At 49.2% G+C, this 24,845-nt stretch overlaps 1 protein-coding gene across 1 annotated transcript in view; it reads right to left on the bottom strand.

Moving 5' to 3' along the window:
- Nucleotides 1-24,845, bottom strand: part of MAP6 (microtubule associated protein 6) — an 81,225-nt gene that overhangs the window by 1,489 nt on the left and 54,891 nt on the right. The window contains exons 2-3 of the mRNA XM_018059335.1: nucleotides 20,087-20,300; nucleotides 17,274-17,473 (exon numbers count right to left, since the gene is read on the bottom strand). Of these exons, the coding sequence (XP_017914824.1) occupies nucleotides 17,274-17,473; nucleotides 20,087-20,300 (414 nt within the window). The remainder of the gene's footprint in view (nucleotides 1-17,273; nucleotides 17,474-20,086; nucleotides 20,301-24,845) is intronic.

Raw genomic sequence — 24,845 nt, 5'->3', positions numbered from 1 at the left:
ACCAGGGACAGGGCAGAGCACAGATTGCCTGTTAAGTCTTGCCCAGTGGAGCCTGGGCAGGGCAGCTCTTGCTGGGGAGTCAGGAGGAGGATCTGATCTCCAGACCCTTAGTACAGAATATGGGGTAGGGTGAAGGGCAGGCTTGGGAACTGGTCATTCAGTGTGTTTGCCAATTGATTATAACCTGCAGGTGGCATGGAGGGCGGCCCCCAGGTGACAGTGGCAGTACTGTACTGGGACTCAGAGTCGTCCAGTGGGCATCCTAGCAGCCTGTCCACCCCACACTCCCCCCAGGCCTCTCTTCCTTTCTCCAGAATAGGTGGGGTCCATCCTGGGGGCCCATCTTTGCTCTCCACTCAGGTGACCCTACAGGCTAGAGTGCTTCTGTTCTCAGGGCTTTCCAGACTCCTCCCTTTCCCTGACCCCCTTGTTAAGTGCTCAGTGGGGAGGGGCAAGGGGTCCCAAGGCACACACGAGAGAAAGAGGGCAGTGGGAAGGTCTCTCTTCCCCACCTCCCCTAAAAGGGTGAAAAGTATTTTATCACATTGTTTAGAACAGCCGCCTGGAGTGACAGTGAAAAGCAGACCAGCTTTTAATCAGTTTTATTATAGCTTTAAATTCTCGTATAGACCATGCACCCCATTGTCACCTGCAGCATATTTGGTGGTGACTGGCTGGGACTCCCCATTCAGACAGTGAAGAGGCCCTGCTCCCCTCGCTCTGTCCCCACTCTGGCCCTTTTTACTCTCCCTGGGCCAATCAAGTCTTTATACTTGAACCCACTTCAGCATTGGAACAGTTCCTGTCATTTAAAGTGGGTCCTGTAAGACTTCTAGTTGTACACTTTCTTAGCTCATTCTGGTATTGTCTCTCTGGGCCTCAAGTGTGTCATCTATTTCATTGGGTAAAATGATATTTACTCAGAAATTTATGATGATTAGAAATTATATACATACAGCACCTTGTACCGTGTTCTATGTAATATTGCTATTATTTTTCTGTCTACTTAGATGTAAAGTTACATATATTTGGACTATTTTTATTCTGACATGTCGTCCAAGTCCAGAAGCTTCTTACCATATTTAGCATCTTGAACCTCCTAGGAACTGACATTTCTAAACAGAGTGCCACAGGCAGCTTGTCCATCCGGTCCCTCTGGATGTCTCTGAGCATCACAGTGGAAGAGAGGGGCCAGGGTGGCTCCCTAGTTCAGAATGCCCTGGTCACGTGGACACAGCTGGCTACCGTTAGTAGGACCTTAGTGTTTATGGAGGGAGCAAGGCGACGAGAAGCATGCAAAATCTAAGCATGGCATTAAAATACCTCTAATACTTGTTGGTTGGCCAGAGAGGAAAAACAAAAACCTAATTCAGAGTAGAATCCAGCAGGAAATTGATTAGATAATCCTATCTGGAAGTGAACTACCTGGATGGAGTCATCTCAAATGGGGTGATAAAGCTGAGACATGGGACAAAAGAGGTGACTATGGCTTAACTTGATCTCAGGGCTTGGGTTGCAAAACCTATCCCACTGGCAGGATATGGGGCCAGTGTCCTCTGCTGGCATGGAGATTTTAAAGAGGGCCAGACCCACAGCATGGAGTGCAAAGTACCTTTCCCTGGATGTCTGTGGCACTGGTTCCCATGACTTGCCTCATTTTTCTGCTTAATGAACATTCTCAGCCAGCTGTGAGCTAACCCCAAAATTGCTCTGATATACACCTCTATATTGATTTGGTTAGTAAACTTGTTTCCTTAGTAAGTGTCTTTAATCATGGAAAGATTTAGAATTAGATTAGAAATGATAAATTAAATAATATTACCTTTGGGGGTATTAAATTTAGGAAAAATATCTGTGTAGATTTAGTTTGAAAGTATTGACACTGTTTGAAATAATTTGCATATTATATCTAAATAATAATATACATTATTATAATATATATTTGGAATATTATAGAATAGTTTTGTGATTCCAGTATAAAATGTGTAATAGAATAATTAATTTAGAGTTGTAGTTTTAAGTTGAAAGATATGACAATTTTATGAATGTTATAAATAATGATGAACTTTTATTACAAATTAATGGTAAACATATTTTTAAGCTTAGTTTTTTAAAAAATTACTAATAATTTTAAAAAGTTAGGGGAATTGAATTAAGTTATAAAATGCTCCTTAAAAGGGTTTGTTCCATTTTACTAGATTTTTAAGTTTGTTACTTTTATAAATTAAACATTTCTTTTTAAAACGAAAGCAGTCTTGGTTGGTCTTCCTGCAAACAAAACCATCCTCGAGTGCAACATAAAACTCTCATTGACATTGACTGGCCATCACTTGGTTCCGTGGTGGCCTGCCAGTCTCCCCATCTGTAAAATGCCCCGCCACTCACAGTGCCCTCTGTGTGAATGAGACAGCCGCACACCCAGGGTGGAAGCCAGTGTGTGGTTGGTGAGTGGTGAAGGGCCATGTTCAGCCCACAGGCCAGCTGCCTAGGGGCCTGGTCCAGGCTGCACAACTGAGTCTGTGTCTGGTGCCTTGAGCCAGCTGCACATCTTCTCAAGACAGCACACAGGACAGGCTCCTCCCACCTCCCAGCCTGTATACTCTCTCAGAAACTAGAGTGACCTGCTGGCTTTTCCTTGGCTTCTGTGCTGCTTATTCCCTGCCAGATCTTGGGCAATTACTCGACCACAACAGACCTCAGTTTCCTCATCTGTAAACTGGATGACAATACAAATGCCAGAGAGCGTTAGACAGAGGATCAGATGATCCTGTTTGGATCTGAAATCATAATTGGTGACATTTGAAGAGAGCTTTGGTGCCTTATGGGCTTCTCTGGTGGCTCAGACGGTAAAGAATCCACCTGCGATGCAGGAGACCTGGGTTTGATCCCTGGGTTGGGAAGATCCTCTGGAGAAGGGAACAGCTACCCACTCCAGTATTCTGGCCTGGAGAATTCCATGGACAGAGGAGCCTGGCAGGCTACAGTCCATGGGGTCACATATAGTTGGACATGACTGAGTGACTTTCACTTTCACTTTGATGCCTCACGTAAGTAAGTCCATAACCACAGTAACTGTGTAAGAGTTTACCAGACGCTCACAGGTGCATTATTTTAGCTCACTGGAGCCTCTGGCAGCCCTGGAGGAAGGCAGGAAGGTGGTGGACAGCCTTGCAGCCTCACCCTCTTGCACTGTCCTCTGGCCACCCTTGCTGCTGAACATGCTTTCAATGTTTGTTTCTTTGTTTCTGCTGCCTGCATTGCCCTCTTTCACCCACTTTCCCCTGTCTGTCCCTGATGGCTCAGCTCGGATCCACCTCCTCACAAGGTCTTCCTGGATCACCATTTCACAGTCTCTCCCTGCATTCATAGATACGCTGATTGCATGTCAAGTTTACCCCCCTGCCCCATTTGGCTGTGTGCTCCCTGAAGGCAGGGACCATCCACCTGGCCTGCAGCCCCAGTGCCCCGCACAGTACCTGGAACAAAAGAGGTCAAACAGAATCACAAATTACTGTTGCTGAAACCTGGTTCATCATCTATCCCATGGCCCCAGCCAGAAATTCCGAGTCATCCTAAATACCGTCTGCTCCCTCAAAGCCTTCACTCAATCCATGAGGAACCGTCTTTTCTGGCTCCTAACATGTATTTCCTAAATACTTACATTTCTTTCCGTCCCTACCTTTCCCCCAAGCTGTGCCGTCATCTCTGTGGACCACTGTCACAGCCCACTAACCGGTATCTCTGGCCTCTCCTCCAACATAGTCTTCATACAGAAATTAAAAAAAAAAAGAGCAAATCCTTGGGACTTCCCTGGTGGCCCAGTGGCTAAGGCTCTGCACTGTCAATGCAGGGTGCAGGGTTCAATCTCTGGTCAGGGAACTAGATCCTACATGCTGCAACTAAAGATCCCACATGCTGCAACTGAAGGCCCCACATGCTGCAGCTAAGACCCGGTGCAGCCAAAAAAAAACAAAACTCAAAGGAAGTCTTTCCTCCTGGTGAGACATCTTCAAGGCTTCTCCTTGCACTGAGAATAAAGAAGTTTTACCCTGTTCCACCGCCCTCCCTCGCTGACCAGCCTGCTTCCATCGCCCTCCAGCCATCTGTGCCCTAGCCTCTCAGCATGCCCTGCTCCTTTCATTCACAACTTTGCACATGTTAGTGTCTCCTTCTGGGACATTCTCTTGCTCCCTCTTCCTTGCTAATCCGACTCATCCTCCAGGGAAGCAGATATGACCAGGCCACTGTACAGGCTCTCTTGGTCCCTGACATTTTCTTTCCTATCCCTTATCACAGATAATTACTTGCATTCTTTTCCATTAATGTTTCCCCTTCTAGACTGAAGTGTTCAAAGGGCAGGACCATGTCCATTTTGTAAATCATTGTACCTAAAACAGAACCTGACTCAGGGAAATCTCTGACTTGTCCAATCAATGAATAAATGAGAGGCTTTTCTGTGCCAGGCTATGTCTTATTTGCAAAATGTAATATTCCTAGGTTATATGAGAAAACCAAAGTCTTAAAAACTTAATTTTCTGCCTGTTTTCCTGTTTCCATGGTGACAGGCAATGCCTCGTGGGTATACACACACTGACCTTGAAGCCAAGCTTTATTAGAGTCTGGAAGTAGGATTATTAAGCCCTGCTTGAGACTATCTGGACAAAAAGCTTTCTTCCCTCCCACTGATTCTTGCCTTTGCACACAATTCTAATCTCATAATTCACCTGTGATTTTTTTACTTCCCAGATTGACTGCTGATGCACCACCACAGCGGGCCCCAGTTGAGGCCGTGCTCCTGGCGTAGGGCCTTGTTCAGAAATCAGGGGCCTGTGTACCCTGTCCTTGAAACCCCTGCTTCCTCAGCTTGGGAAAGCTTTGAGAAAGAAGGAAACTCATAGGTCAGTTTAGGTACTGGGTATTTTAAACCTAGATTATTTCTTGTTCAGTAAAGAGCAGCCTGCTAGAGGAAAAAGTACACTGACGGGACTTGAGGCCAGAAGAGCTGGGTTCAAAGGCTGACTCAAGTCCACCCTAGCTGCGGATGTCAGCATGGACATCCAGGCTGCCAGCTTCAGTTTATTAATCTATAAAATGGGAGAATTCTCCCTTCATTTATGGGAACACTCATGGCATGACCCCTGGAATACAGGAGATATTTCATAAACATTAGTTCCAAAAGGAGCTTGGTGATCTGAACCAATGTCTTATTCTACAGACAGGGAACCAGACCCAGAGTAGGTAAGCAACTCCCCACAGCCACACGGCTAAGAAATAGCAGGTCCAGGACTTAACAGAGGCCTCTCAAAATTCACTGGGTGGGTGGAAGGGATGGAGCAAACTCACTTGAAGCAAGGCTGGGCAGGAGAGACTGAGAGGGGCCAGGCTGTCTGTACCTCACGGGCCCTGCAGGAGGAGGAGGGGGGCAGTGGGCCAGGCGATTTCACAGCTTTGTCTCCTTCTGTCTGACTCCAAGGGCCCTGTACAGACATGCACGTTTCCCAGACACAGACAGATCTGCCAACACATTATAAGAGGTGCAGCTACCCGAGGGAAAGTGTCAAGGAAACTGCCTTTGAAAGGCTTGTTATTCTTATAAAGAATTGCGGGAGACAAGGCTTTCTCAAAACAAGAGCTCTTGCCCCGCCCCGTCTCCCATGAGGCTCCATGGCCTCTGTTTTGCAGTTATCATGGTGTTTGGTAATGACCTGCCTCTCCCCGCCAGCTCGTGCATCATGAGTATCTAGTGTCTGGCTCCTAGTACCTGGCAGATTTCTGTGGGAGTACTGGGTAGCTGGCGTAGAGCTGTTTCTCTTTATTCTATCAATATTTGATGTTTTTTCTCTTTTATCCATTCATTGGACCAAGTTTGCCGTGCCTGTGCTCTGGGTTAGGCCGTGTGCTGGGGGGCACAGGCGGGCATGAAGGAGGCGGGAGCCCCCCCTGTGGGGACCACACCACAAACCCTGTAAAGCTCCCAGCACACCAGGACCACCAGCCTTGGCCCCAAGCCCTCATCTGCCCGTGTCTCTCCAACCAGAGAGGCCTAAGTTCCTTCAGTGCAAAGACGTCACTGTGCTGGGCAAGTCCTCACTCCCTGGTCCCAGAAAGCCCAACTCTGCAGAACCGATCTGAAGGCGCCCGGGCTGGAAGGGCAGATTGGAGGGTCATGGGGTCTCCTGAACTTGGGCCGCTGTCTCCCCAGCAGCAGGCCCCAGCTGCTGCCTGAGCTGCTCAGGTCTGGGGGGTCGGGCACACCCCTGCATGAGGCAGCCCACGCCCTGTAGCCAGGACCCTGAGCAGAAGCCTGGATTTCTGTCAGCTCCACTCCCTCCCATCCTTGCCCTGCTCGGGATCCTGTGCTCTGGGGTAATCTTTCCAGAGAATGCCCTGTTGACTGATACATGAGCGTAGTTGAAAGGAGAGCAATCGTGTCTGTATCCCTGACTTCTCCGGGCAACATGTGTCCCACTGCGGCCCGAAGCCCTCACTGTTCCGACTGCTCTCCTCACTACACATCTTGGTTGGCTCCCTTCTATGGAAAGTGTGACCCCAGAACTGAAAGGGATGTCCCCGTTAGGTCTCCAGACAGCACACCCCTCCTTTGCCCCAGCACCTGTACCTCCCTGGATACAGCCCCCCGCTGCCGTCTCTCAGGCACAGCACCACCCTCCTCAGCAACTAATGGTTCAGTTTCAGGGTCACTTCCCTAGTGAAATCACCCGGACCCTCTACTATCAGGGGTCAAATACCCCTTCTCCTGTGTCCCCACGTCCCTGCCCTGTTCCCACTCCCTCGCCTGGACACAGCAGCCCCCATCAGGTCAGCTGTCAACAGTTTTGAAGCTGCCTCTCCAGAAGGGGGCTCTTTAGGGCAGAGACCACATCTGCTTCCTTCTCTTTCCTCTCTCTTTCCCTCCTTCCCCAGCTCCTTCCCCATCCCCCGCCCTCCCCTCCTTTTTACTCCCTCCATCCTTCCACAGGGCTTCCCTGACAGCTCAGTGGTAAAGAATCCACCTGCAGTGCAGAAGACCCAGGTTTGGTCCTTGGGCTGGGAAGATCCCCTGGAGAAGGGAATGACAATCCACTCCAGTATTCTTGCCTGGAGAATTCCATGGACAGAGGAGCCTGGCGGGCTACAGTCCATAGGGTTGCAAAGAATCGGACACGACTGAGTGACTAAACAATCCTTCCACAACATTTAATAAATGCCTCCTAAGTGACAAACTGCTGACAGAGAGCTAGAGTGCCATAGCATCGGGCTAGCACCACAAGAGGACACCACCCCAGATGGGAAGCTTAAAAAACAAACAAACTCACACAAGATAAAACTCTAACAACTGTATTTACATGACACACACAGGCTTCCCTATTTTTAACTGCTTAGCACCTTTTTTGTCCTCCCAAACTGCAACCTCCTTTCATGGTTTTCTAAGAGGACTTCATATTCAAGGTGGCATATTGTATTCTCACAGCAGCCCGTCACCCAGGCAGATGGGGTTCACTTGTGTCCCTGTTTTCCAAAGGCAGAAGCAGGGCTCCAGAAAGTCACATAGTGAGCCTGTTAATGCCAAGACCTTAACTGAGGATGACAGACTTGCAGTCAAGCTCTTTCCTTTCTGCAACAATATCCCTTAGGGATGGGACTTCAACCCCAGAGATCCCAAATCTGTCTGCAGATGTCTGAACTAGGTCTGGCTTGACATAACTCTGATTGGTTCTGCATGGTCCAGAAGGCTACAGCCACTGGATTCTACAGGTCCCCAGCTCCGAGCTCCCAACTGCATCTCCTGAGAGTTGCCCCTCTGGGACTCCAACATCCAGCTCCCCTTTGCCTCGGCCCTTCCTGCATCTACTGCACAAAGACTTCCTTAATTTACCTCCTGGTGTTCAGCAGACCCTGGCAAAGAAGATAGTCTCAGAAAGCTTGTACATCCTGGTCTAAGAATGCCCATCTGCACCCACACCTGTAAGCCCTACCTGTATGGCTGCCAGTCAGTCGATCAGCCTGGGGCTATACAGAGTCCATCTATTTGTGGCTTATCAGCACAGGAAGAGCAACTAGGACCATGGCTAGAAAAAAGGCTGCCACCACAAGGCTTAATTCTGGGTGGGAGCTGAGGGGGTGGAGGGGTGGGTAGTGGGTAGTAACTGTCTGAGCAAACTCAGCATCTGTGACCCTCATCTGACTCATTTTCCAAAGATGATTTGAGCACTGAAGTCTTTGGAGCAAGGAAGGGACAGGATGAGGAGGAGACTGCTCTTGCAGGAATTCTTTACAGTAGGAATCCTAGAGATGGTCCCAAGTGCTGGACAAGGAATGGGTTTCAGTCACCCAAACCTGGCTCCAAATCCTGGCTCACCATGTACAAGTTGTGTGACTTTGTTATCTAATCACCGAGTCTCATTTTTTTTTAAATCTATGAATGGGGCTGGTGTCTACAACAGACTCTCTAGCCCTATTGTGAGGATTAAATGGGAACAAGTGTGTAAAGGTCAAACACATGCTCCTTCTCTTCCCCTAGGTTGTGCCACCTCTGCCTTTTACAAAGCGGCACTAGACAGCTGGAGCAGTTTCCTAGTTTGGATTTTTCTCCACCACTCCCAGCTCTCCTGATGGCTTCCCTGGTGGCTCAGATGGTAAAGAATCCACCTGCAATGCAGGAGACCTGGGTTCGATCCCTGGGTTAGGAAGATCCCCTGGAGAAGGAAATGGCAATCTACTCCAGTATTCTTGCCTGGAGAGTCCCATGGACAGAGGAGCCTGGCAGGCTACAGACCATGGGGTCACAAAGAGTTGGACATGGCTGAGTGAATAACACCAACTAACACTAACCAAGTCCCCTGTAGACAGATGTATCCCTGTTTCTTTTTTTATTTCCTTTCTTTCTTCCTCCCTTCCTTTCCTTCTTTTTCTCTCTCTTTTTTTTAACTTAGCCACTCTGTGTGTGGCATCTGGGATCTTAGTTCCCTGACCAGGGATCAAACCCATGACCCCTGCAGTGGAATTTTGGAGTCTTAATTACTGGACCTCCAGGGCAGTCCCCACTTTTTCCTTTTTACTGTTAAATACCTTTTCTAGATATAACCTGCTAAGAACTAAATAAATTCCCAGTTGTATAGTAGATACTTTAAAAGCTTCTTTGGTTGTCTTAACACCAGGAAGGCTAAGTCAAGAGCATAGTTGACTGTCTTAATGAGCTATCATGAATCTGATAATCCTGCTAAAGACCCTTTTAAAAATGTGAAGTGCTAGACTAAGGCAGCCAGATGTAATGGCTCAGTTCTTGTCTAGCTGGGAACTTGCAAATCCATCTTTGTCTTTCTCCCCATCCCATCTAAAGCAAAGGATGGGCTCTTGAGCCATTAATCAAAAATTGGTTTGGTGTGTCCAGAGTGAATCAGTGAAAATGACCATGTAATTGCAGAAATAGAGTTTGCGCCAGGAGATTGATTGATCGGGTGCTCAGGGAGGAGGGGCCGGGGAAAGGTTGGGAAGGGCAGAGGGCAGCAACAGCCAGTGCTGGAAGGGCTTCGCCTCGAGCGGTTGCATGGCAGAAAGAGTGGATTTGCCGTGTGTCGCCCCAGCTACCACCACTCTGTTGGGGTGAAAGGTGGTAATGGAAAGTGGTGGTCAGCAAGCTACCCCAAAATCAACTATGACAAGGGTGTTCCAGAGGCCTTCTGAAAGTTCACAGAGGCCTTCACATGCAACCCCATGAAGCCCTCTCATAATAGTCCTCTGAATCACAAACACGATTTTCTGTTACCACCAGCTATACCACACTGGAACCAAACAGATTGGGATCACACTATATCCCTTGCTGGCCAAATTCCTACTTTCTGAATCTTGGGAGTCACATAGATCTGGGTGGTGATGGATACCTGTATGCTTGTTATCCTCTTTGAGGCTCAAAGAAAGTAACAAACTCAACCAAGGTCACACAGCTAGTAACTAATAGAGCTTGGATTTAGAACCAGGACTGTTGGTGTCTGGAGAAGGAAATGGCAACCCACCCCAGTATTCCATGGACCGAGGAGCCTGACAGGCAGTAGTCCATGGGGTCGCGAAGAGTCGGACATGACTGAAGCAACTGAGCGCTGTCGGCTCTAATTCCCAGCCCTTACGTCTAAGACATGCCCCTCAAGGGATGCCCCTGCCATCTCAGAATTAGGAGCTCTGCACTGGGCAAGGGTTGGGCTCAGCCAGCCTCTTAAGATTACCCTCTAACCCCAAATCTATGTTTATAAAGCCAGGACTGTTTAGAAAAAGCATCCATATAAAGTACAGGGGGGCTGACCTGGAGTCTGGCCTTTTTAAAACCAGCCATTGACACCTCTGTGCTCTCCTGCTGCCATGACCTTTCTCAAAACCACCCCTGTCATGTGAGCAGAGCCAGTTACTAGGCAGAATAAAGCCTTGTGGAGGCATGGCGGTGGATGTGGAGGCAGACGGTGAATATCATCGTTCATTCATTCACTCACCCTTCATTCAACAAGCACTTTGGAAGACATGATCTGCAGGAGACAATGGGCCGGAAGCCAGGACTACAAAGATGAGCAGAAGGATTGAGTCCTTGCCCCGCGGGAGCACACTCTTGTGGGGGACACGTACACAGATATGAGCAGACACAGTACACGTGCTAAGTTCCATGATGAAGAACACACAGGGAGCGTCTTACCCAGCCTGGGAGGTGCGGGAAAGGCTTCCCGGAGCTGTCCCCTGAGCGGAGTCTTGAAGGATGAGTTAGCCGGGTGGAGAAGCAGGAGAAGGGCAGTCTGGGCAGGTGGGGCGGCGTGGGTAAAGCATGGAGGTGAGAAGCAGCATGGTGCGCTGAGCAGACACAAGCTTCTGCAGGCCGAGAGGAGCCCACAGATGGTTTAAAGCAGGATGTGACATGGTCAGAATTGCATGTCCTATGGATCCCTCTGGCAGCTTAAACCAGTACCAGTGACAGCAATTTGTGTATCTCAGTATCTGAAGCTCCCTTGGCCCCAGATAAGATGTTTGGATTGAGATAGATATAGACAATACCAAATCAACCAGTGACCGAGGGCCACTTATATGAGGACAACGGACACAGAGTTAAGCTCAGTTCCACTGAAATAAAAAGCATGAGGTGATGGTCTCTGAGCAAAGCCCTCCAATGTCAGGTTTGGACACCAGTTTTATCTTGGTATCTCCGGTACCAAGTGTATTTTTTACGAATGAAAACTGTCGGAACATTCTGTATTCAGTAACCATGCATTTTAGTCACCCGGTCAGTTATTCTAGCACCCCAAGGAGAATACCTATATATTTAGCAGAGACAATTGGTCAGTTCATTCAGGATGTTTGAGCCAGTTGTGTGTGAAGACCTCACCCAACTCTTACTTCCCCTCATTTGTATCTAGTTCCCAAGATTTAAAGGGGATCCTAGGTGAGCCTGCAGATGTCGGAACAGATGGGGCCCCTCGAGGGAGGGAGGACATAACTTAGTTAGGAACCCATCTTATCTGAACCCTGTCTCCCTTCAGGCTGCCCGCCCCACCTTGGGAGGGGAAAAGCAGTCCAGGCTGCGGCGCAGGCAGACACCCTTCCCTCCGAGCTGCCTGGTCCTGTCTGTTACCTGGTGGAAATGCCTGCCTCACTACATCAGGAAGGGTCAGTGGGATCACACAGAAGGGAATGCTTTGTAAGCAATCAGTAAATATAAATTCTTAGAATGCTACTGTTTAGGTTTGTGGACTCAAAGTAATTCAGTAGCTGGAGTTCTACAAAAGCGTTCTTCTTAATCAGTGTTTGCCTCAATCCACTTCATATATTGTCAGAGATTAATTATCAGAAAGATGAAGAGATGAAGAACACAGACCTCTCCAGTACTGTACAGGGAAGGTGGAGGTGCCTGAAATGAGCTCTACGTAGTGCTCATACAGGTTCCCTAGAGCCATCAAGTCATTTCATCCTCACTCCTCTCACCTGAGGTGGGTATTAGTGTCCCCATTTTCAGAGGAGGACACCAAAGCTCAGGGAGTTTAGTGTATGCCACAGACTTGCCTACCTGGCACCGACTTCCATCCATGAATCTGGTAAAGGCCTAAGGGCACTGCCACTGTTAACCTGTATTCACATGCTGAGGAGGCAAATACGTGATGAAGGCAGTTCTGGTATTAGAGCTACTCTAGGACGGTCTAGTGTCATGAGGATTGATGCATTAATGGCAGTGGGATGGAGAGCTTTGGATCACGTGCCCGGTTCTGCGTGAGGGGAGGCCGAGGAGGGAACTGCTGCCTCTCCTGTCTCAGCTCGGCTCTCACCACCAAGCCCACCGCTGTTCCTGCCCTGCTGTTCTCAGCTGGGACTGCGGTAGGGTCTCCCCTTAACTGTAGATAGTCCATGGCCCATCTCCAGAAAGAAACTTTCTGTATCTGGGGTCCTGAAAATGTAAACTGCCCTAAGGCATTTTAGCAGGGAGAGAGCCTTGAAAGCACCATGACAGATAGAGGGTGTTCACAGCCTTTGTTAAAGAAGACTGGACAGTCCCTGTGAGTCTCCAGGAAGCAGGCTGTGCATTTTTAAACCATAGTGGACAAACAAGGAGGGAAGAGCTTCACTAAGAACACACAAACTCTAGGGAAGGATTAAACTACACTTACAACTAATGTATTAATAGCATTGGGAACCTATTTCAAAATCAGAGGCTGGTTTTAACTTTGCTGTTTCAGAGAGGTGGTGATAGTAATGGGTGAGGATTTGCCTCCTGGGCTTGGGAAGCATCAGAGAGCACAGTGGAAGTGAGGCCAAGGCTCTGGGTGAGCCTGACCACTGAGTGGTGCCCACCTTCCTGCTCCTCCCCTGCCCACCCTTGCCCATTCTCTGATTCCGAGAGATCTCGCCTTCTCCTGGGTTAATCTCAGCGTGTTGTCTTCTCTCTCTGCTTCTGTTTCTGCCTCTTCTGCCTTTTCACCTCTCTCAAGCACTAGTTTTGATAAAAAAATTCTTAACCGATCAAAAGAGACTTAAATATACTTTTATGTGTTTTATTATTAAACAGTATTTTGCATTTCTGCCTCATACAAAAGCAGGCAGGTGGGTGGAATGTTTTCTGTTCATCTGGAAAACAAATATATAATGCTTTTTTATTTTTTCATATATGTGACCCTTGATTATTCTGACCACAGCTCCTCCCCAAAGTCCAGATTTTGAGAACCAGCAACAGAATGAGTTCCAACCTAGAGCTCCGAGCCTAGGGCAACGGAGGACTTGTGGCTGGTGCTGGGTGAGGGTGAGGGTGAGCAGCGTAATGGTAGGAGCATGCACAGGTGGGGTACTAGCTGGGGGTGTGGATGGAGACCCTGGTTAGTGACCCCACCCCCTGCCATGGCATCAGGATGCAACACTGCCCTGACCCTCCCCGAATGAACCACTCCCCAGGACTGAGCTCGCCTGGTGTGGGGCCCCCACACCTCTGCTTCTGGCCAGCCCTGGCTCTGTTCACTTGGTCACCACCTGCCCATCCACCGACACACGGAATCTGCTAGAACAGATTCCTTCTTTGTGTCTCACTGTGATTGGAGGTGGGGGTCTCAGCCATCCTGGTTCTCTGCTCAGGGCACAATGCCCACCGCTGATAGGTATTCAATCAACGCGCACTGGAAAAAGGAAGTGGGATCCTGAAGTACAGAATCTTTCATCTCCCGTTTCAGCAGAAGGATATCAAGGTGGGCACCCTTTGGCCCTGGTTCTGGGGTGCCCATGCTTCTGCTCTCCTGCCTGTAGGCCAGCCCCTGCATGCCCCACACACCCACATCCCACCCACTCTCCAAGCTCCCCCCACTCATCATGAAGCTTTCTGATTCTCCATTCCTGGTGGGAAGAATCCTGACCTCCATCTGAGCTCCCCACTACCCGGTCTGTTGTTGCCTTGTTTGGGTTCTCTTATGGCAGTTTCCACACTCCCACGTTAGGTACACGCCAAGACTGTCACCCCATAATCCACACAGTAAGCTAGCCCCCAGGGGGTGGAGCCTCCACAATGACGAGGTTAAATGAGCATGGGAAGGCATCTCTGCCATCCCTTGGGAGGAGAAAAACCAGAACAGAGTCCTGCAGGTTGATAGGAAGAGGGTGGGGGTCAGGGGCCAGCCTCCCAGCCTGGGAAGGCCGTGCTGGCCGCTCACCCCCAGCAACAGGATATCAAATCGTTACACTACCTTGTTGGCCACTGGGTCTCCTGGTCCATCGTCGCCTTTCCCAACACTTAGCTCTGACTGCTTGCAATTAGTATCTGAGAGGCAAGTATCTAAAAGAGTCAAGCTGTGTTATGGAGGACCCCCAGAGAAACTGCAGGGCACAGCTCCTCTCGGGGAGAGCAGCTCAAATGGCAAAAGGTGGTTCCTTCACCTACTCAGCTGGGCCTTACCAAGGAAATAAGATCAAGAAAGTGGTGTTCGTCTTTAGCATTTATTTATAATTGGAAAAACTGTTTGTTTGTTTGTTTCTTAGCAAGCACAGACCACAAGCACGGCACAATCAATTGGCTATACATGAATATTTTTGTCATTTTCTTACTAACAGCAGGAATGAAATAGCACCAAAGAAAGGTGTGCGCTACACATACATAGACAATCTGTGGTACGCAACAAAACCCAGGCCACAAAATCGTAATTAGATGCTTCCGGTCTGCCTTGAGAGCAAAGGCATCATGGGAGCACCGGCGGAAAAGGGACAGCATTAAGGACCCGACGCACAGCTCCAAGGGTTCGGGTTTGCGGGCGAGTGAAGCAGATCGGGGGGAGGCTCCAGTCCTCGCTCTTTCGTCAGAGGGGTTCAGGGAACCACAGGGAAGTGTACAAAAATGGGCCGAACAGGCATTTGAAGCTTGGCCGCCTTCAGAAGGGCGAGACAGAAACACTGCTTGTGAGGCTGAAATCAGTTTCAGTCAGCATGTTTGGAGTGCAGAACAAGACCGACTGAGTTTTATTTGTAAACAGCAGAAATCAAAGGTTTCTTGCCAGTGAAGTGACACATTCAAGAGTCAAAGTGAACTACCAAAGGATTTTCTCAGCGGGAGGCTAAAGAGATGGGCAGACTGAAGACGTGAAGAGACACCCTACCTACAGGTCCCGGAAAGCCTCAGGTGGGACAGGGAGGAAGCTCGGCGCCTGGGGCTGCAAGGGGGCAGGAGGCACTACAGTTTGGACAACACAAACTTGGATCAGACACGGGGATAAGCCCTATGCACCCTGGTGGTGCTGTGGTGGAGCCAGATTTATACATGCTGCCCACCATGGCCGGCTCCTGGTCAGGCACACAGGCCTAGAACAATCGAATGTTGAGGGAGTGGTCCCTTGTGTGATGTAAAGTTTGGTTTACTCGATCTGCAAAGAAAACCAGATGACTATTCTATGGAGAAATTCAAACTGTGGCTAACATCAACATGTTTGATGAATACCAGATATCTCAAGAGAACGAACGTACATTGGCAAATTTCCTGGACAGAGTTAAGGTCCTGTTGATGGAGCTCTCTGACATTGTTTAGACCAGCTAGCAAACACCTGAATCAGTACTCAGATCTACTCTAGCCCCTTCCATCGAGGCATCCAAATCCGTGATTCACAAACACTGACACTCACTCACATGGTCTACCTTCCTCAGTTCTTCATCCTCACAGTTCCTTCTCTGGAGCTGCCTTTCGGAAGACGGCAGAAAGGCCTGCCTGGCCCAGGGCTTTGTTTCTGCAGGTCCTGTCCTCTTAGGAAATAGGGCCTGCATAGTGAAGGCTCAGTTAATTTACAAGAGACATATTAATAAGCCTGAAGGGGACAAATAAAATGGTGCAAATGGGGATTTTGCTGCTTGAACAGTCAGAATATGAGAGAGCTTGTGGAGGCTCTATTTCCCCCAACCTGAAGGACCTAAAGGGACTTCTGAGGTAGGGAACTGTGAGGATTTCACTCTTCGTCGCTTTCAAGACAAAACAAAAGTACTCCTGAAGAGGCCCCAGCAATTTCAGAATGCTGGCGACGGGAAGCACCCTGCATACATGAGAAATAAAGGGTACCAAGGAACGGACACGCTGTGGGGTTTGCAAATGTAATTGTTCCCATAGGTATATGGCGTCTTTCCACGACTCCCTGACTAATGCCCACAACACAACTCAAGCACAGCTGGGGTGGCACTGCCACCCCTGGCTGCTTTGGCCACACAGACGCAAGACACACAATACAGGGAGAGCTGCTTTTCTTCAGGAATGAGGTTAAAACAAAAAAAAAGCTTGCTAATTACCGAGCAGGGAACACTCCTTGTCTTAGGCTAAGTCATAGAAATCTCCCAGAACCTGAAGTTCAGCACGTTCCGTCCTCTCCAAGGAACAGGGCAAGAACAGTCCAGGCAGGGACAGTAACCACTGACACAGTAGCCGCTATGTCTGCTTCCTGCTGTGTGTTTCTCAGAAGCAAGAAGCCACATTCTAAATACACTATCGTTACACCTTGAACTTTCTTCCTCCAGTCCCTTTAACGAGTCACTTTGCAAAATCAGCAGCACTGGATAGGTTGGGGGTTAACAGGAAAACAGTCTTATTTCTGTCACCTTCCTATGATGTCTGGAGGGTACCTATGACACCTAACTACTTTGCCCTGGCGTCGTTTTGGTCATCATTGGCACATCTCTTACTCAGCATAGAGTTTAAAGCCCACTGGTAGGAAACTAAACGTAGTCATCTGTTTCAAGCAAAAGAGTCTATGAAAAAATTACTTAACAAACACAACTCATTTTATTGAGATTAAGGCCAAAAAAAAATTAAAAAAAAAAAATATTTCCACAAATCTTGTCAATTGCTGAAGCCCAGATCAGGCTTCTATAGCACATGATAACTGCGAATTTTGGAGAACACCTTTTACCTAAGTTCAAAATTGATCACCGGCGCAGATGCTGGGGAGGAACAGGAGGAGGATGCCCCACATTCATGTCGAAGTGTAAGGGCAGTTCCTCCGGTGTCCTCCGCCTGCCTCACCAGGCGTGCCTGCCCCTGCCCGGAGGGAGGCACTGCCCTGCAAGTCAGCCGCTGACGGGTCCAGGGGCCCCGTGGCGTGGCCCTGTCTAGATCTGGACAGGAGGCAGGTCGCCTGGTCTCTGAAATAGGATCCCCCTGCTCAGAGAAACCAAAGAGCTCCTAGAACACTCAGGACCCATGCAGACGGGAAGCCTCTAATCAATTTTGTGGCCTTTTTTGTTGATTAGTGAAAGAAAAAAAAAAAGGGAAGAGAAGAAGAAAGAGAAGTGCAGTGCATTACTCTTTAGCCTCAGCCAGCTTATTGTTCATCTCCGAGCTCTGCTCCTTGTCGGCGGTGGGCGGGGCGGGGCGCGCACCCTCCGCGCTCTTCTTCTTGGATGCCCGGCCCGACGCCCCCTGCTTGTCTTTGGCCTTCCTCGGGGGCTTATGGCTCACTGAGGTCTTTTTTGGTTTGGAACTCTGGAGACTAGGTTTCTCCACCTGCACGGAGAGACAGACAGACCGCAAACAGAAACACAGAAGGGGCGGGATTTGGAGGGAGAATTTAGAGAGAAGATGTGATTAGTGGAAAGATAACCTTAATGAAAGCACAGGACTCTGAGAAGCATGGCATGTAAAGCCCCTTTGCTGATGCCTGGTCACCTGGCATCTCTCACTTGGAGCCCCTGGTCCCCCGTTCTAGCTGCCCACTTTCTAGCCACTCTGGCTTCTGATGCCAGCTCTGGCCCCCATTCCCCGCCAAGGCACTGGACTGTATTTCTGGGCTGCTGCCCCTCCCCATGGGAAGATTGTACCTCACTATCCTGCTCAACTCAGGCAGGCACGGGAGTGGCTTTAGTCAATGAAATGTGAGCAGAGGTGAGGATTCCCCCTCCAGACAAAAGGCCAGGAGTCGGCCCACGCTGCCCAACCTACTCCTTTCCTCTGCCGCAGAGAGGCTGCTCCTCACCCTGAGTTTCAGCCTGAAGGGGTGTGGACATGGAGAGCTGCAGCCCACCCACGGTGGACACATGGTAATAAGAAATCAACCTTTGTTGATGGAAGACATCAGGATTCTGGTCTTTCATTCACAGCAGCAGCCGATCTTCCCTGTTTCTGAGCTCCGGGGAAAGGACGTCCTCACTGAGAGGCTTGGGCGGGCAGTCTTGCCTAGTGAGGGCTTTAGCGTCCCCTCCTTCTCCCTGGCTGGCTCCCTAGATGGTCTTCTCCAGAGCTGCCGTTCAAGCTCACTTCACTCTCCCCAAGCTTTCTCTGCTAGTTCTTCCCTCCGATTCCTAGAAGATGGCTGTGGCTTCTCTTTCTCAAGAATTCTGGGCCACTGGATATGGTCCCCCAATATGTTATCCTCCTCCCATCCATCTCTGGATTTCCTTTCCCCAATCTTCCCTCCTCCCTCCACTTGAATCTTTTGTCCAGAGCCAACCCTACATCTCAGTCCCACTTCATCTGTAGAAGGGGGACAGAGATGATACGGGGCCTCACCAGCTGGGTCATCCACTCAATGAGGTTCAGGGGCTCTCAGTCACTGTCAACCTATAAATAAGATCATCCTGGCTTGCCTAGGCCTGAGGGCTTTCATGGAATATGGAACCATTAATGTTATAACTGGAATAGTCCAGGCAAACTGGGTTGGGTAATTCCCTTACCTGTAAACTAGTGGTCCTGGACCAAAGAGGAAACTCCGCTGGACTGCAAGACTTTAGGTCAAAGTAGAGCAAAGGCTACATAGGTGCTCAGACATTTTCTGCTATTATAGAAAGGAGAGCTGATATTTTCATGATTCCATGTGGCTTGATATCATATAATAAGTTATGGCATGTGTGATTCCGGCCTCAACAGCAGAATCCAACAGGCTTTTCCCCTCTCATGATTGCACATAGGGATACAAATAAGGCAAAGCATTGTTGGATGGCATCACCGAATCAATGGACATGAGATTGAGCAAAACTCTGGGAGATGGTGATGGACAGGAAAGCTTGGTGTGCTATAGACCATGGGGTCACAAAGACTCAGACATGACTTAGTCACTGAACAACAACAATTGTCTTCATAGGAAAACACCTGAATCCACTGTATCTTACTTAGAAACGAAAATCATTCACAAACGGTTCATCATAGTAACAGATTACTTGGAACACTTCTTGCAGCTGATGTGACAGGTGTGTTCTGACAGACTAAGGATTGCTGCTGGATGGAGGGAAAGGATAAGAAAGAGCAGGTGATTTTCAGGACTCAGGAGGTGAGAAAGTGTCCAGTGATTGGAGCAGAGGATGAGGCAGGAGCTGGGTGGGAAAGAAGTCAGGCAAGGATGCCCCCATGTCTGGGCTAGCCCTTCAGGGGCAAAAGCACAGTTATTTTAAGACAAGGGGGTTTAGGGCCCAGGTGAGATTTTCTACCATTTCTTTCTGAGTTTCTCAAAATCAGAAGCTAGTTCTCTGGAAATCTAACAGTTTTTAAGCTGTTTTCATTTTCGGTAATGTGTGCTCAGCCGCTCAGTCGTGTCCTACTCTTTACGACACCATGGACTGTAGCCCAGCAGGCTCCTCTGTCCATGGGACTCTCCAGGCAAGGATCCTGGAGTGCGTTGCCATTTCCTATTCCAGGGGATCTTCCCAGCCCAGGCATCAAACCCTCGTCTCTTGAATCTCCTGAATTGGCAGTCTCCTGAATTTACCACTGACCCACCTGGGAATCCCTGTTTTAGGTAATATTCCTTTAGAAATTTCCTTTTGATTTAGCAAAGGTTGGGCTTCCCTTGTGGCTCAGCTGGTAAAGAATCTGCCTGCAATGTGGGAGACCTGGGTTTGATCCCTGGGTTGGGAAGATCCCCTGGAGAAGGGAACAGCTACCCACTTCAGTATTCTGGCCTGGAGAATCCCATGGACTGTATAGTACATGGGGTTGCAAAGAGTCGGATACGACTGAGCAACTTTCAGTTTCACGGTAAGAAGCCACTCTGTATATGCTAAGATGGAAAGAAGGGACTTTAGAAGGTTAAGGACCAGAGTTGGCAGCAGCCCCGCCCCCATCTCTGGCTACCATTAACCCATCCCATGTCAGACTGCTGATGAGTCCCCAGAAGATCTGTCTCACCTTTGGAGGTTCCTTGAAGGGCTCGCTGTAGAGGCTGCGTATTCTTCTGCGATCAATGACCTTATTGTCAGCTGGGGTTGGCTTATTGGCCTCCCCTTTGAACTGGGCACTGTAGCTGGTCTCATGAGCCATCTTATCATCTGGGGGCTTGTACTGGGGCTTGGCTTTTATGGGTTTCACAGGCTTGATGTCCGTCCATGCTCTGAATTCATTCCTGCAAATCAAAGAAAAGCTAAGTGATTCGATATATCCTCTACCTGGCAGCAGGGCCTTCTCTCAGAGCTGCAAGCACAGCAAGCTCTCTGTTAGCGCCTGTCATTCTGACTGATGTGTGGCCGGAGAGTGAACTGTCTCTCCTCTTGCATAAATGTAAGCATTCCTTCTGGCCCAGTCAAGGTAGATTGTGGCAACAGCAGTAGTACCTCAGAGAAAGAGTGCAGGCTCCCAGCTCCCACTGTGTGATCATGGACAAGCAGTTCTAATCTTTGGGCCTCCTTTTCACAATATCTAAAATGAGGCTGAGAAAAAAAAAAAGATCAAAAACTAAGATCATGGCATCTGGTCCCATCACTTCATGGCAAATAGAGGGGGAAACAGTGGAAACCACGACAGACTATTTTCCTGGACTCCAAAATCACTGCAGATGGTGACTGCAGCCATGAAGTTAAAAGATACTTGCTCCTTGGAAGAAAAGCTGTGGCAAACCTAGGAAGCATAGTAAAAAGCAGCCAGCAAAGGTCCGTCTAGTCAAAGCTATGGTTTTTCCAGTAGTCATATATGGATGTAAGAGTTGGGCGGGCCATAAAGAGAGCTGAGTGTTGAAGAACTGATGCTTTTTAACTGTGGTGTTGGAGAAGACTCTTGAGAGTCTCTTGGACTGCAAGGAGGTCCAGCCAGTCCATCCTAAAGGAGATCAGTCCTGAATATTCATTGGAAAGACTGATGTTGAAGCTGACACTTCAATACTTTGGCCACCTGATACGAAGAACTGACTCACTGGAAAAGTCCCTGATGCTGGGAAAGATTGAAGGCAGGAGGAGAAGGGGATGACAGAGGATGAGAGGGTTGGACGGTGTCCAGACTTGATGGACATGAGTTTGAGCAAGCTCCAGGAGTTGGTAATGGGCAGGGAAGCCTGGTGTGCTGCAGTCCATGGGGTGGCAAAGAGTTCGACATGACTGAGTGACTGAACTGAACTGAAAATGAGGCTGAAGACTCAATCTTCAGTCACTTATGAGTTCAGCACATATGACCCAATGCTGCTATGTGTGAGGTGAGAGAGTTGTGACTGTTACATGGACGGTGTACCCAGTAGGTTGTGGCCAAACAAAAAATGCCAGTTCTGTTCCTTCCTTTGTTGTGATGAAGACATTTTGTAAACCTGAATCCTTAAAGTTTATTCCTCCCTGTGATAGCAGAGGGCTTGATTTTTGTGTGCTGTCTGAAACCGAACAATCTCAATCACTTTAGATGAAAATCCTTATGAAATGTCTAAATGCCTGCAGATCATAAGCGAAATGTACTGAGCACAACTGGATGTCACCATGAGGACTTGTGTTGGGATATATGATGTACAGGAGAGTCTTGGTGGGGCTGGTGTAAATGGCTGTTGGTTCTTACCCCCAGTGATCCCCATCTGCTGCTTTTTACGGTCAGTGTGTCAGGCTGCTTGCTCATAGCACTCTCTCTCCTGGTTTCTGATCTGTTACAGGACTGGAGAGGAGATGGTGACAATGTTCAAATCAGGGTGAAATTAATATCACTGCTGATGGAGACCACCGGGTCTGTCCTGTTTGTTGAGTGCAAGACATCGCATGCCTAAGCTCTGTGGCTCTGAGGTTTTTATCAGGTTTCCCTTCATCTGGGGCTGTGAGAAGCTGGGGGAGAGGAAGAGCCAGTGTACGACTATCTGTCGAGTTAGGTTCTCCAGTGCCCTCTCTCATCCTCATGGTAACTCCCTCCTTCGGGGCTCAGACATGAGTGCCACCAACAAGAGGCCCCAGGGGACAGTAGAGAGAGTGCTCGGACTGTGATGGAGATACACGAATTCTATCCCTCACTCTACCTCTAGGTAGCTGCTGAGCAGGTTTCTCCCCTCCCTGAGTCTTAGTTTCCTCATTTGTCTGAAAAAAAAGGCTGACCAGATGATTTCTTTAGAGTGTCCTTCAGGCTCTGAGGCTCTCTGAGTTGATACAGCTGGTTTGGCAACACTGAGCTGGTCATTTGAGCTCCCGAGGGGCACAGGCTCACGTGTGAACAGAGAGACTACAGTTTCTTAAGAGAACTTCCCCAAGCTTCAGGCTCACCTTTCCAGTGCAGCTGGGACCTCCACCTAGATGCCCCCACGAACTCAAACTCAGCGTCCCTCGAAGCAAATCATTCTGTCTCCCCTGCCAAGTCGTCTTTTCTTCTTGGATTCCCTCGCTGCTCCTTCTCACTCACTCACCCACCATTCATTCATTCATTCATTAAACATGTACTGAGTGCTTAGCTCTGCTTAGGATGCTGAGCTCAAGGCGTGGGAGTGGGAGGGATGGGAGGACAATAAGGGAGGCTTTGTGTAGGAGAAGGGTCTGGGAGCACAGGGGAGGAGCTCCTGGGCCAGGTTGGGAATTGAAGGACAGGTTCTGGAGGGCATCACAGAGGTTGGTGGGAGCTGACCGAGAGAAGGGGTGGGTTCCAGGTAGGATGAGGAGCACACAAAGAGGCGCAGCCCCCCAGGGGGATGCGTGGGAAGCTGAGGTGACAGGGCTGAAACCTGGTGGGGACATGAGAGGCTGGGTAGGTCATGAAGTTCCTGCCAGTCTGGCCGAGGGGATGGTCTGGACTGTAACAGGGAGATGCCGAACGAGTTCAAGGTGAATGTGGCCAGATTCCTTTTGGGGAAGAGAACTTTGGAAGCGGTGTGAATGGGGACAGAGTGGAGGGGTGGGGCTGGAGGCCAAGAGGGCTGTGCAGGGAGCTGGGAGGAAAGCAGAGGCCTGAATTGGGAAGGTGGGGGGTAGGCTCGGAACACAGCGCCGAGGGGATGGGCAGGACTTGAACTCCGTTGAGCTGGGGGAGGCCAGGCTCAGAGAGAGATTTGGGGGTTTGTGGGATGGGGTGAAGGGATATTACCTATAAGCCAGGGAACCTTGGAAGAGAGGGGATTTAGGAGGAGGGTTGAGACCCTCCTGATTCTGTTAACGACAACACCTACTTAGCTTCTAGAGAGCTTTTTGATTCTCTCCTCTTCCCTGCTGCTGCTACTGCTGCTAAGTCGCTTCAGTCGTGTCCAACTTTGTGCGACCCCATAGACGGCAGCCCACCAGGCTCCCCCAGTCCCTGGGATTCTCCAGGCAAGAATACTGGAGCGGGTTGCCATTTCCTTCTCCACTCCTCTTCCCTACACCTCTGTAGACTCAACACATTACCACAACCTGACTTCTGAGCCATTCTGCCTCCACAACAGGCCCAGCTCTGGCTCGGGTTGTAGCTGGGTCTCTGATCACTATCACCTGCCTGAGATGCCAGGCCCTCCCTCCTTCCTTCCACCCTCAGTTCCAAAGCCCTGATACTTGGCCCAGGTCTCCCAGTAGCCAAAGCAATAAGAACCTGGCTCCCGAAATATGATGGCAGAAACCTGGGTTCTCTGCTCCCACCTCTGCCTGCTTGCTACAGAATGAGGGCTGAGGTAGGTATACACCGACCCTAAGCACTGTTTCTGGGTCATCTCTCCTAGGCCGGGCTTCACAGCTTTCTCTCTGCCGTGGCTGGCAAAGGTCTCACTGTGAGCATTATCAATGGGACGTGTCCTTGAGCGGACAGCTCAGTAAAACTGGTCTTGAACAACTTTGGTGCATCATCTCTATGTGAGATGTGTTAATGAGTCTCATAATAAGTTCACCACAGTTATGACAGGCTGTTAGGTTTAAACCCAAATTTTATTACCTAGAACTTTCTTTGAACGCTCCACAAAGCCTTCCCCAGCCACATGGAACAACTAATCATATGTCATAAAAAAAGAATTATGTACCATTCATTTGTTACCTCTTATAAGCTGGAAGATTGTTTTTGTATATTTTCTATAATCCTTACAATGACTTTGAAAGGAGGTAGTATTATTTTTCCTTTTATGAAAGAGGGTCACCAAGGCTCAGAGAGGTTAAGTGGCTTGCATAAGGCCACACAGCTGGCAAACAGCAGAGCTGATTCTCAGCCCTGGTCAGTTGGGCCCCACAGCCCACCTCCTTCCCACTGCACTTGGAGAATGTGCTGGAGCTGCAGTGTGCCCGAGGCCCCTGCCTGGGTAGGGTTGGGCGTGCTGTCTGCAACGCCCTGGAGGCTTTATATGATGCAGACTGGACAGAGAATACCTGTGCTCCTCTGGCCCTCAGATGCTCCACCCAGAGCAGTGTGGGCCACACTCCCAGGTCAGTCACATCTAGTGTCTCTGGCCGTGAGTTTCATGGTCGCCTGTCAACATCGATTCCCCTTTCTGTGCAGCTAGATTCCCGCGTGTTCATTCACTCATTCGTTTGGCATTTGCCAGACTCCAGCCATGACATGGCACGCGGCCCACAGAGAGGAGGAAGCCAAGGTAGACGTCTCTACAGTTAGTGAGTCAGGGTTTGTCCAGTGGGATCCCAAGAAAAACCAGAATGAAGCAAATGGGACAGAGTCCAGAAGGAGAGAGGGGAAAAGATGCTCTGTTCTAAGGGGTCAGGTGGGGAAGGGGCACTGAAAGATGCGGATGGAGATGTGGGTGGGGGGAATCGGG

The sequence above is a fragment of the Capra hircus genome, chromosome 15, assembly GCF_001704415.2.
Source record: "Capra hircus breed San Clemente chromosome 15, ASM170441v1, whole genome shotgun sequence".
NCBI lineage: Eukaryota > Metazoa > Chordata > Mammalia > Artiodactyla > Bovidae > Capra > Capra hircus.
The sequence above is the reverse complement of the archived record's forward strand: the minus strand, read 5'-3'. Positions and strand labels throughout refer to the sequence as shown.